We start from the raw sequence: 12,322 nt of genomic DNA on the forward strand, positions 1-12,322 counted from the left end.
ATTAACCAAGAAAGAGAGAAAGAGACAAATTTGTTGGGAGTGTGAACTAAGAGAGAACGTGGAGACTTTTTGACAGAAAGACAAATGGTTAATTATGAGAGAGAAAGAGACAGACTCTTTAAAGATTAACCAAGAAAGAGAGAAAGAGACAAATTTGTTGGGAGTGTGAACTAAGAGAGAACGTGGAGAGAAGAGAGAAAAAAAAATTATTTATTTTATTATTATAAAGATTATTTCTTCATTAATTATTTCTACCAAATTTTTAAAAAAAGAATCGTGTGACTTATAAGAAGGAACTCTTTAGACTTTTCGCGAGAACGCTCTATCAATAGCATTACTTTAAAAATTATATAAAAAGAGGTATTAAATTAAACTCATTTTAATGTTATGTCTAATTGGATAAGGATATAAATGAAAAGTTTAAGGAATGTAGAACTAAATTCTTAAATTTTAAAATTTAAAATTAGTTGGTAGTCCAAAATGGGTAAGACAATTTTTAAAAGGCAAAACTGCGATTTAGGATAAGTTCTTCCATTTTTAATATCCAAATACGTAGTATTAGATAAGACTCCATCTCGTGCTTGTTTTATGCGCACATTTCGGGAATTCGTCTTCTTGTCAATTAATGACTAGTGGTCCACACAAGCCTTTTCTTCGATATGCCACGTGGGCAAAAACTAAAAATTATTTTTATTTTTTACTTTTTAACAATCACAAATTTCTCATGGACTCCATTTAATCTTCCAGAACCTATCAGCTTTGTGCTGTTCCCGTCTAGAGCTGTATGCTAATTGATCACGCTTTCCATTCACATTTTGTTCTTGTTCCTTAGTTTCTCTCTCCTCATATACATATACACTTTATATAGAGATAGATAGAAATGGAAATATTGTGAATATGTATACCTACTGTATACTTATATAGAGAGAGAATCAAGATTTTTTTTTGAGCAAAGAATTGTCAGTATAGAGAGAGAATATATATATAGAGAGAGAAGATTGTGAAGATGGATGCGAATGATATAGAAGCTGAAGAATTGATGTATGAAAGGAAGGAGTTGGAGAGGAGTGGATCGTCATTCATGGATAGAGAAAATGCTGTGTCGATCAAAGAACCGCTTCTCAGGCCTAGGAGGAACAATACCTCTCAGATTGCCATTGTCGGGGCTAATGTCTGTCCAATTGAAAGCCTTGATTACGAGTGAGCTCTCAATTCAATCTTTCAATTTTATCTATTTTTACTATGTCTCTTGCCGTGTTTGGTTGCCAAGAAAACGGTAATGATTTCTAACATTTTCTTGGCAATCAAATATGTTAAATTTACAGAAAGGGCGTGTTGGATTTGATATCTTGTATTTATGATTTGCGCGCGCGCATATATATATATACACACACGGTTGGTTATTGTCGGGTTATCGTGGGGTTGCTTGTTTTGATTTCCTATTTATTTATTTATTTTAATTGGCTCCTTTTGCGCAAGCTCTGGTAAGAATGGTGATTATATATAAAATAAAAATGTGTTTTATTTATTTATGGATTTGAGGGTTTGAAGTTACTATTTCCTTCGAATCATGTTGGATGATGAAGAATTTGTATTGTATATTGGAAATTAGTTGTTTAGAAAGAGAGTGACGTTTTCGGTTTTTCTCTTCTGTTAAGTGGTTGATATTTGGACCAAATAGGAGTGGCTAGATTTTGGTTAGACTTACCGTTCATTCAAACTGCATTGCACTTGCTGCATCTAAATGTGTAATGCTTTTTGTTTGTGTTTATTCAGTCCCAGGTGGGCTTAAATTATCTTTTTTTTTTATAATAATAATTATTATTTTTAATTCAAGTTTTCTTCTTGGTTGCTTCTTCTTGTGGACTGGAAGCATAAAATATAAAATTTTATTTTGCGTGCCTTTGAACATTTATTCTTGCCCTTCTTCTTCTTTCACTGGTTCGGATTTAGCATACTAATTTTGGGGAATTGCCCTACTTCTGGGTGTGCTTCAGTAACTTTATTGAGAAACTGAAACATTCGACATAGTGCATCACCCTTGCTTTTGAATTAAATGTCTAACATGGCTTCCTTTCTATTCTGTGGCAGTTATAAGGTCCGAAATGATTGGACTGTCTGATAAAGATGTTAATGTCACCTTAAAATCATGCTCTTCCCTGTAATCCAGATTGATACTGTTGTAAGCATTAAGCAATTATGGTGTCCCTTTATGCGGGACTTGAGTAAACAGTGTGATAATTCATCCTGCTTGGTATTACTTTGTTCTAAACTTTAATTGGTGACCATTGTATGTTTTCGATCTCAGTTGTTGGTATGGATTTTTTGCAGGATTGTCGAAAATGACCTTTTTAAGCAGGATTGGAGGTCTAGAAGAAAGGTTGAGATTTTTCAGTATGTTGTTCTGAAGTGGACACTTGCACTTCTTATAGGATTGGCTACAGGGCTTGTTGGCTTTTTCAATAACCTTGCGGTTGAGAATATTGCTGGTTTCAAGCTTCTACTTACTGGCAATCTTATGCGTAACGATAAGTAAGCCTAACTTCCACAAGCTAAAACATATATCTGAAGTTCCTATTGCAATCATATATTTGTTATTGGTTCTTCTGGTTCATATTTGTCTTCACCACAAGAATGTTTAGTTTTTTTCTTTTTAGTTTGGGACAATACTGACATTGACATTCACATATGACGTTATTATATAGACATTATGTGCTGATTTAATAACTCATCCCCCATTATTGGGCTTAAATATTTCAACTAACCAAGAAAACCATCTCAATATTTATTTTTGAAATAAAATGCATTGCCTTTCTCATTCATGGGACAAGTCTTTGGTTGATGTCATGCCTCATCAATTTCACTTTCTCTGTGGATCAGTGGAACCCACCTGCACATCTTTATGGTTATAATTGCACGATGAATCCAATGAAGTTCTTTAAGCTCAGTTATACAGTGACCCCATCTTTCAATGACTGGTTGTTAATTCATGTTTAGCATTGCCCATGGGTAGGCCTTGAGAAAGAAGCTCTGTTTCTTTTCCTTTTCTAGTCTAGAATAGATTTTTTCAATAATTTAAAATTTATGACAGAGTTGATGCAAGTTTCAAATTACGCACTGCTTCTTTCAATAGGATTTCATATTGCTTTCCCTTTTTTTTTTTTTGCCCCAAATAAACATATTCATTCATCTCTCCTGTTTAAGTTTGCTTTTCATTTTTTCATATTCTCCTTTATATGGAACATAATTTGGGTGGACTGCTGCTGTTACTTGGTAGCAAGCTAAAAGCACTCTACTTGAAACAGCTTCATGCTAGGGGATGTCAACAATTTGCTTCTTCATCTTTGGAGTAAATATAAAGTAATTTTGATTCCAGTGCAGGTATTATCAGGCATTTGCAACATTTGCTGGTTGCAACATGGTTTTGGCAATTGCTGCTGCAGCCCTCTGTGCTTATATTGCTCCTGCAGCTGCTGGATCTGGCATACCTGAGGTGAAAGCCTACCTCAATGGTGTGGATGCTCATTCTATTTTGGCCCCAAGTACCCTGTTTGTTAAGGTGTGTAAGAAGCTCATAATAACTCTCTCTACACAAGGTCAAATACAAACTCACACAGCATGTTGCTATATATTTGTATTGACCCATTATTTGTTAGATGGAAAAAAAAACCTCATTTGATTTTATGACATGAGTTTCATGGGATATTAAGCTTCAAAGTCTCCACAAGTCTTTTGTAGCCACTAGCCAGTGATAATAGAAGAGATACATCTAAAGGGCATTGATTTATTTTTAATTATGCTATTAAAATTTTTGCAGAAATAATGTCAGAATTGACACTAAACATGCAGATACTTGAAATATGAAGGTATAAAATATTTATGCTATTGAAGTAACCTTAGCCCAAATTAGTATGTCAAAAATCAAAATCATAGAAACAATAAGTTCTCCTTATACTTCCCCCCTCAACCCCTTCAGTTAATCTAATCACATTGAGTAAATTATGGTTTCTAATATCTAGATATGGATCCTTGAAGGAACAAGTTAAGATAATTTTTTTTTTTTACATAAGATGAAAGGGACAAGGAGCATTGTATGCTTCTTGTAGTGTGTATATTTAGAATAATTCAAGTATTATGAACTGTTTGAAGTTCACCTGACGCTGGAGGCAGAACCACATCTCAATACACCTGGAGAATAGAAAGCTTGAAGTTGGGGCAAGTATTGATGATATGGTTGGCGGCGCCCATCTGTTTGTGGTGATGCGTTCGAGAGGAGCAGAATATGACTTTCAACAGAAAGGAGCTCTTGGTCTTTAATATGTTTACATGTATGGTGTAGTTCATTGTTTCTGCAGCTTTCATTTTTCTCCTGCTTCTTTCTGGATCTTATAGTTCTAGGAAGATGCATTGTTTTAGTGCTATGGTGCTTTAGAGTTTTTCTTGTATTCTTCATGAGTAGTGAATACTTGGGTTGCGTTCCTTGGCATTTTCTAATACATTTATATCTATCAAAAAAGAAAACACATTTAATACATTTATGGTGCTTTTCATTACCTCCCTCCCTCTCTCTCTCTCCCCATTGGTTTTCTTTAATTTAATTTGGTGGAAATGACCGTTAATGAGGCCTAATTTGAATTTTCTTTAGGTTTAAGATCACATTCAAGACAAATGCCTAGTGTCTTTTGACAGACATTTTTTTCTTTTTTTTCTTTTTTTCTTTTCCATTGGAATACTAGATCTAGGGACTCAATCTGGGAGCATCTTCTCGTGGATCACATTAATAGGCCACCTTAGAGTCTTCTTTCGCCTACTCTTTTCTGCTTTAATTTTTTTTGTTTCGTTTTTCCTTTCCTTTTTTCTTTTTAAACCCTTTGCTTTCCCTCCCTAGTGAAAATACCTCTCCTCTGTATATCTCTTGGTCATTCCTTTTTCAGGCATTAGTGCTTCTCTTTTAAAAACCATTCCTCATTGTGTATTCTAACACTGTCACTTAAACCCAGCGTTTCAAAGATTCTGAAAGTTAATTTTTTCCTTGTTTAATTGACAATCAGTTGAAGTATAACATGTTCAGTCCTTCAATTGAAAGAAAGGACCGTCTATAATGCATCATTTTGGCGAGTTTCAATTTGTGAAAATTTTAGCAAATATAAATTTGAATGCCTAGACCTTTTCTTTTACTTTAAATTTGGATATTTTTATCCAAACACATTCCAATTGGTTTGCTTTCAAATGTTGCTTTATCAGAAGTACACATAGCCAAATACATTCCAATTGGTTTACTTTGCATAGTTGCTTTATCAGAAGTACATGTTAAAAGCCCACGTGTTAGCTCGGCTAGTAAGGTTCTTGCGAGTACTCCCCTTGCATTGCCAGTTTGAGACTCACCAAAGGTGAGGCCCAAGCTGAAAAATGATGCACATGGTTTGGGGGCAATTACATGCATCTGGAGTTTACGCAACATCCGAGAGTCCAAAGTGGCTAGCGGGTGGGTCGATTCTTTGTTACCAACAAAAAAATAATAGTAATAAATAATAAAAATACACCAACTAAAACAGAAGCTTCCATTTAACTAAAACAGAAGTTGCCATTTTCACCTTGTGCTTTTTCATTTGTTTTCTTAATTGTTTACCATTGGTCATTGCACATCAAGCACACTGATGTAGTTCATTGTTGTGCTACTAATTATTCGATTTTGGAAAATTTATGCTTCTTATATTTATTTTTGCTATAGCACCTTGGATGTGTTGTTTTATTTCAATAACTTGTCACTTAATTTACGTTAACATAATGTACTGTTTTTATGGTGAGAATAAGTGCAATTGTGTTTTTAGAAGATGAGGAAGTTATACTATAAGTATTCTCATATTATTAGTTGCCTGCTATCTAGAATTTATTTCTGATGTTCTAATTGTTAATTATAATCTAAATTTTATAGATATTTGGTTCCATTTTTGGAGTTGCTGCTGGATTTGTTGTGGGTAAGGAAGGACCCATGGTACACACTGGCTCTTGCATAGCCAACTTACTTGGACAAGGAGGTTCCCGCAAGTACCATATCACTTGGAAATGGCTCAGATACTTCAAAAATGATAGGGATCGACGGGATCTGATCACCTGTGGAGCCGCCGCTGGTGTGGCTGCTGCCTTCCGCGCCCCGGTTGGTGGAGTCCTCTTTGCACTTGAAGAAGCAGCTTCATGGTCTCTCTCTCAACTTACGTACATATTGTAGGGGAGTGGCATCTTTTTACTCGGAACTTTAGTTGTTCTCGAAAAAGATAGCGAAAAATATTATCCCTAGAGTCGAGACTAAGAGGAATGTATATACCATAAATAAACACTGAAATTTCGAATAGTAATTTTTTTTTTCTTTCTTTTTTTATAAAAAAGGGAGAATTCAATCAAATCACATTGATCCATCAGCATTTAAGAGCTGTTGACAATTTTGATTTCCAGACAGTTTTCTGAATGCATTACTTTTTATTTAGTGCGAATGCCTTTGTAGCCCAGTGGTTCGGTTGCTTCCCGTCGTCTTTGGGAGCCCCAAAAAAAAACTTTTTATCTAGTAGTTTTAAGGTTCTAGTTTTCCTTGACTTTCTTATATCATAATTAAGAGCATGGCCTTTTAGTATACCCTATTGCAGCTATTCACCTCTTCTTTCTTAATGTGTTTAGGTGGCGGAGTGCTCTTCTTTGGAGGACATTTTTTACAACAGCTGTAGTTGCTGTGGTGTTAAGATCGCTGATAGAATTTTGTCGGAGTGGAAGATGTGGGCTATTTGGGCAAGGAGGACTGATCATGTTTGATGTCAATTCGGGAGTGCCCACTTACAGCATCCCAGATCTATTAGCAGTTATATTACTTGGAATTATTGGAGGCATTTTTGGAAGCCTTTACAATTATTTTGTGGATAAGGTTCTTCGTACTTATAGCATCATCAATGAGTATGTCCTCATAACCCTTCTTACAGTGATGAGAACATTGCTAATTATATACATCACCAAGCAAACACAATGAAAGAAACAATTATCCAAATTTGTTGGAAAACACACAGAAAGTCTGTCCAGGATATTTTTTTTTGGAAGTTAAAGCAAACACATACATGCAAAATAGGAGGATTAACTATTAAGAAAATGGAGATTCTTCCTCTATTGAGTCAGTGGGCTCGGCTGGCTTTCTTTTTTGTATAAGAAATAGACTGATTGATGGATGGCAGCCACATGGAGTAATTCAATGGATCTCGTTTCATAAACCGACTTTATTGATAATGAAAGAATAGCTGTGTCTTTAAATAGACAATGCTCAGTCTATTCCTCTGTACTTACCAGAAGAGTGTGGCAAGTAGGATGAACTAAGCACTCAAACTCGGCTTGGAGATCCGTGTGAGATGGTTCAACACCCCTTATTATCCACATGTACCTAGCGGGACTCGAACTCTCAATCTCCCCATTTGGAGAGGAGAGATCATACCATCCGGGCTAGAGGTCCGGTGGTTGTCCAAGATATTTGTATAGCTTACATGACAAAATATCAAATATATGTAATCTAATAACTAGTGAAATATTCATGTTCATAATTCTATAAATAATTATTAATTTTTTTTAGGAAATTCTGAATACTACATTAGTTTACACATTATTTTCACGTGCATTACTTAATTTGCTTTTTTTTTTTTGTACTATCTGTTCTTAATTTTTTTTTCAGTTAGTATATACTTGTCCGTTTTGTTTTACCATTCACTTCTTTAGTCTTGACTATTTTGTTATTTTTTCTGCCATTGGCTTCAGAAAATTGTATACTACGTGGATTGATTAAATTCTCGAATCTGGAATTTTAACACTGCATAGAATTAGCATTTAAATTATTACCGATATTAAATTTTAGTTCTTAATAAATTGCAGAAAAGGTCCTGCATTCAAGGTCCTGCTTGTCATGACCGTCTCCTTTCTGACCTCTTGCTGCTCTTTTGGCCTCCCATGGCTCGTCAAGTGCACACCCTGCCCTGTTGGCTTGGAGGATGAATGCCCCACCGAAGGTCGTTCTGCAAACTACAAAAATTTCCAATGTCCACCAGGCCATTACAGTGACCTCGCTTCCCTCTTTCTCAACACCAATGATGATGCCATTCGCAACTTATTTAGTTCTGGAAATGAACAGGAATTTCACTTCTATACTCTTTTTATTTTCTTTGTTGCTATATTCTGCCTCGGTATTATTACTTATGGCATCGCTGTTCCTTCTGGTCTCTTCATTCCTGTCATACTCGCTGGAGCCTCCTATGGTCGACTTTTGGGGAGCCTCATTGGGTCTATGTCTAATCTTGATATTGGTTTCTTTGCCCTCCTCGGTGCTGCCTCCTTCCTTGGTGGCACCATGAGAATGACAGTATCCCTTTGTGTCATACTCCTTGAACTTACTAATGATCTATTAATGCTCCCATTGGTGATGCTAGTTCTCCTTATTTCAAAAACTGTGGCTGATAGTTTTAACAAGGGCGTCTATGACCAAATAGTGATTTTGAAAGGTCTGCCTTATATGGAAGCCCATGCTGAACCATACATGAGACACTTGGTTGCAGGTGATGTTGTTTCTGGGCCCTTGATAACATTTTCCAGCATTGAGAAAGTGGGTAATATATTACATGCTCTAAGGCTAACAGGGCATAATGGGTTTCCGGTGATAGATGAGCCACCTATTACAGATGCAGCAGAACTTTGTGGGCTTGTTTTGAGATCTCACTTGCTTGTTTTGCTTAAAGGAAAGATGTTTACAAAGCAGAGGGTGTTGACTGGAACCGAAATTTTAAAGAGGTTTAACGCATTTGATTTTGCAAAGGCCGGATCAGGAAAGGGGCTCAAGCTGGAAGATTTGGACATTAAGGAGGAGGATATGGATATGTATGTTGATCTTCATCCCATCACTAATACTTCCCCGTATACGGTGGTGGAGACAATGTCTCTAGCGAAAGCAGTAGTTCTGTTTCGGGAGCTTGGCCTTAGGCACTTGTGTGTGGTGCCAAAGACACCTGGGGTACGCATCTCTCTCTTGATTTTTTTTTTTTTGGGGGTTAAAAAGTAATAGGAATTCTTTTCTTTCTCCTTTTGTTTTCCTTTTCCTTTTTGGGGAGTTATAGAATTGTTTGAAATGAAGGAAACACTATTTTGGTTTATTTATACTTTTTTAGGATAAATTGCAATAATCCCCTGAACTATAAACATTTTTTTTCCAACAAAATTCCTGAACTAAATTCCTTCAAATAACCCCTTTAATCTACTCGGCAAAGTTGGAATTTACCCCTTTCATCAGACGGCGTTAAAAATTAACTGAAAAAAGTCAAGTGCTCTATTTATGTTCATTTACCCTTTTAGACAATTATTTAACATTAGCTTATTTGTAATGAATCAACATCAATTCGAACCGATACACCAGCCAATTTTTTACCCGAGACCAATTCCGTGCCAAAACTAAATTCAGATACTTGATTTGTTGTACAACGGGTCTAGCATACAATCCATATTGAAGAAATTATAAGAAATGCAGTCTCTCTAATATACTTGTCCTCCCTCGTTTCGGTGCTCCTCCTCTACTTCCTCAACTGCTATTTCTTTCCTTTATCAGCATTTATCACGGCTGCTATGGTCTCTTAAGGTGAAAATGCTAATGGGTTTTTTCAATTGTGGGAGTTAAAACTTTTTACCAAGGAAATTTGGGGGTTTTCCTTTGGGAGCGCTCCCCTTTTGAGTGCCTTAAATGAAATTACTTATCAAAAAAATAAATAAAAATTGGGGTTTTAAGTTAAGGGAATGAATCAGTGATTGCCATCAAGTCTATTTGGTTTGGCATTTGGAGCTGAAAATTAGTTGATAGATGATGATGATGGTTTTGAAGCTTTGTTAATTGTTGAATAATTTAAATATTAAAGTTATATTCTTTCTAACAGCTCAAGCTTTGAGAGTTGATGGTTATTAACAAGATTTCAAAGTAGGCAAGGTCCTATGTTCAAATTTCACCATCACCTTGATAATAAAAAATTGAAACACATGTTGGACCAAAAGAAGACTACACATGAGGGAGCGTGTTGAAGGATTATTTATTAAAGTTACATCCTCTCATTTCAGCTGAAACAGAAACCAAGTCGTTCTGACTATTGGCATTTTATAATTTTATAACTTCTTTTATTCATAATTTTTTAATTAAATAAGATAAGGCCAATTATTTGCAGCATTGAGTGGTTTATCCATAAAATCATTATAGTTTAATGGCTTTTCTTTTTTTCTTTCTTGCAATTTAACCTTTTTAATTATTATTATTATTATTTTGGATACTTTTTATCTTAATCCATTTCCAGTGATTAATTGTTTTGTGAAAAATGTCTATTTTCACAAATGAATCGACTTAAATTCTTGTGTCCACTTGAGTTGCTGCAGCACTTTTGAGATCAGTAAAAATTTAGAAATTGTTCTTTCTTTCTTTCTTTCTCGTTTTCCCCATTTGATGTGAATTTTGTGAGGAATTTCAAAGCATACTTTCTGGACATTTTTAATCTTTACAGAACTCTTGAATGTAACAAATGTCTTGATTTCTCATACTTTGCAGAGGCCTCCGATTGTAGGTATTTTGACGCGTCATGACTTTGTGCCGGAGCACGTTTTGGGACTCTACCCACATATCAAACACCACAAGTAGCACAAGTAACAAGACAACTCATTGTTACCATTGTCTATTCTTACAGTAGCATTATCTAGCTATCATGTGCCATCCTTTTGTAATTACAAATTATACACCTTTTTTATTGCTTATAATTTGAGGGACTGCTTTGAGGAAACATTTTAAACGTAAAAGTAGGTCAAGATGCAAGCATTGTATGTTCTTATTCCAAATTGCATTCGTCGACTTTGTCATGTACAGGTAAAACTAGCAATCTTATATTGCGGATCTGTACTTAAATTTTTGTTCAGATTTTGGGTTGAGTCTATGTATGAATCCTCTATAAAGTCTGAATAGTTCTAAGCAATGTCATATGGACAGGTTCTATGAAAATGTGAAATCCCATTTTCTCTGTGAATTCATTATTCGCTTTACGTTTGTTTCAAATGATGCATCAATGAAGCTACATTATTTCTCTGCATTTACTCTTGATATCTTTGTTAATGAGATCTTGAACTGTTGTGATCTGTGCAGTGTGTGAATTTTGATGGCACTGTAATTGTCATTATAGGGTGGTTATGGCAATGACAAAATGCAGGCGTTTGTTTAAGTTTTAAGACAGAGCGCTGGTTGTTTGTAGTTTTATCTTATATAAATAAACAAATAAAGTTTTAAATTTTATTTGGTTGAAAGTTTTCTAATAATTGTTTTTTGAAAAACTTGATGTTGGTGGAGAGAACCATTCCAACTAGACACCATTTGGACTTGTGACTACAACAGTCTTTTATCCAACCAAGAATATTCTTTATCACTAGCAAATCATGGATAATCAGGACTTGAACTTGAAACTTGAAAGTAATTTATCTGCAAACTTTGATGGTTTCGATTTAAATGTTTTCATAACTCTCTTATTTTTTTTTATTTGATAAGTTCTTACTGCTCCTCTTTTTTGTGAGACGCCCAGACAAATGTGCTCTCGGTCGGATGGCTTCGGCAAAACTTACGTTCAAAGACTCGACTCAATGAACTCTCAAAATAAATGATATATCAAACTTTACTTCAAGAGTAGAGTGGTGGAATGTGAGTGTATTTTTGAAAGGCAATGTGTCATTGCATTAAACAAACTCAGTGCAAATGTAGTGTGAATATCGTCTCCGAATTTGTTTTAACTTTCATAAATTGCTTCTAGGGTAGCAGGGTGGAGTAAAGAACAGTGTCACATAGTGGGCAATAAATTTGGAGTGAGATGTTATATCCTATGGGTTAGAATGTCTGTGTCTATGAATGGTAAAATTAAATTAAGACTTTTGTTTTCATAAATATTAGGTAGTATTTATTTCAGAGAGAAACTTTTCGTTCTCTTGTTATGCACTTGTCAGTACTAGCTTATCATATGTTGCCCTTTGTGAAAAAGTCGGTTTAAGCGGATTCGATTCATATAATACCCTATCGATTTTGTATAGACCTCACAATAAGTTGATCCATTGTAAAGTTCGAATAAAATTTTATCAATTTTTTTATTACCGAGAAAAAAAATATCTAATTTAATAACAAAATGAAAACATTCATACATTACAATTAGTTGTTCAATTAAATTTTAAGAAAATTAAAGAATCCCATGGATAATATCGATTAGAGATCCATCGTCCAATAAGTTGAAACAAAATTGACATCAAA

The 12,322-nt window shown here is 34.9% G+C and overlaps 1 protein-coding gene across 2 annotated transcripts; it reads left to right on the top strand.

Moving 5' to 3' along the window:
- Nucleotides 1-758: 758 nt before the first annotated feature.
- LOC132294447 (chloride channel protein CLC-c-like) lies at nucleotides 759-11,063 on the top strand. Of its 2 annotated transcripts, XM_059792311.1 has the most exons (7): nucleotides 759-1,200; nucleotides 2,332-2,532; nucleotides 3,382-3,559; nucleotides 5,936-6,198; nucleotides 6,673-6,942; nucleotides 7,900-9,028; nucleotides 10,595-11,063. In XM_059792311.1, the coding sequence occupies exons 1-7, from the start codon at nucleotides 1,007-1,009 to the stop codon at nucleotides 10,682-10,684; spliced, it is 2,325 nt and encodes a 774-aa protein (XP_059648294.1). In that variant the 5' UTR covers nucleotides 759-1,006; the 3' UTR covers nucleotides 10,685-11,063. The 2 variants fall into 2 exon arrangements, with proteins under 2 accessions (XP_059648294.1, XP_059648295.1); XM_059792312.1 differs by lacking the exon at nucleotides 759-1,200 and having other exon boundaries at nucleotides 2,453-2,532; nucleotides 3,377-3,559.
- The last annotated feature ends 1,259 nt before the right edge of the window (nucleotides 11,064-12,322 follow it).

Source organism: Cornus florida, unplaced genomic scaffold (genome assembly GCF_030987335.1).
Source record: "Cornus florida cultivar Cherokee Brave unplaced genomic scaffold, ASM3098733v1 CherokeeBrave_3.0.0_Hap2_Chr02, whole genome shotgun sequence".
NCBI classification, from domain to species: Eukaryota; Viridiplantae; Streptophyta; class Magnoliopsida; order Cornales; family Cornaceae; genus Cornus; species Cornus florida.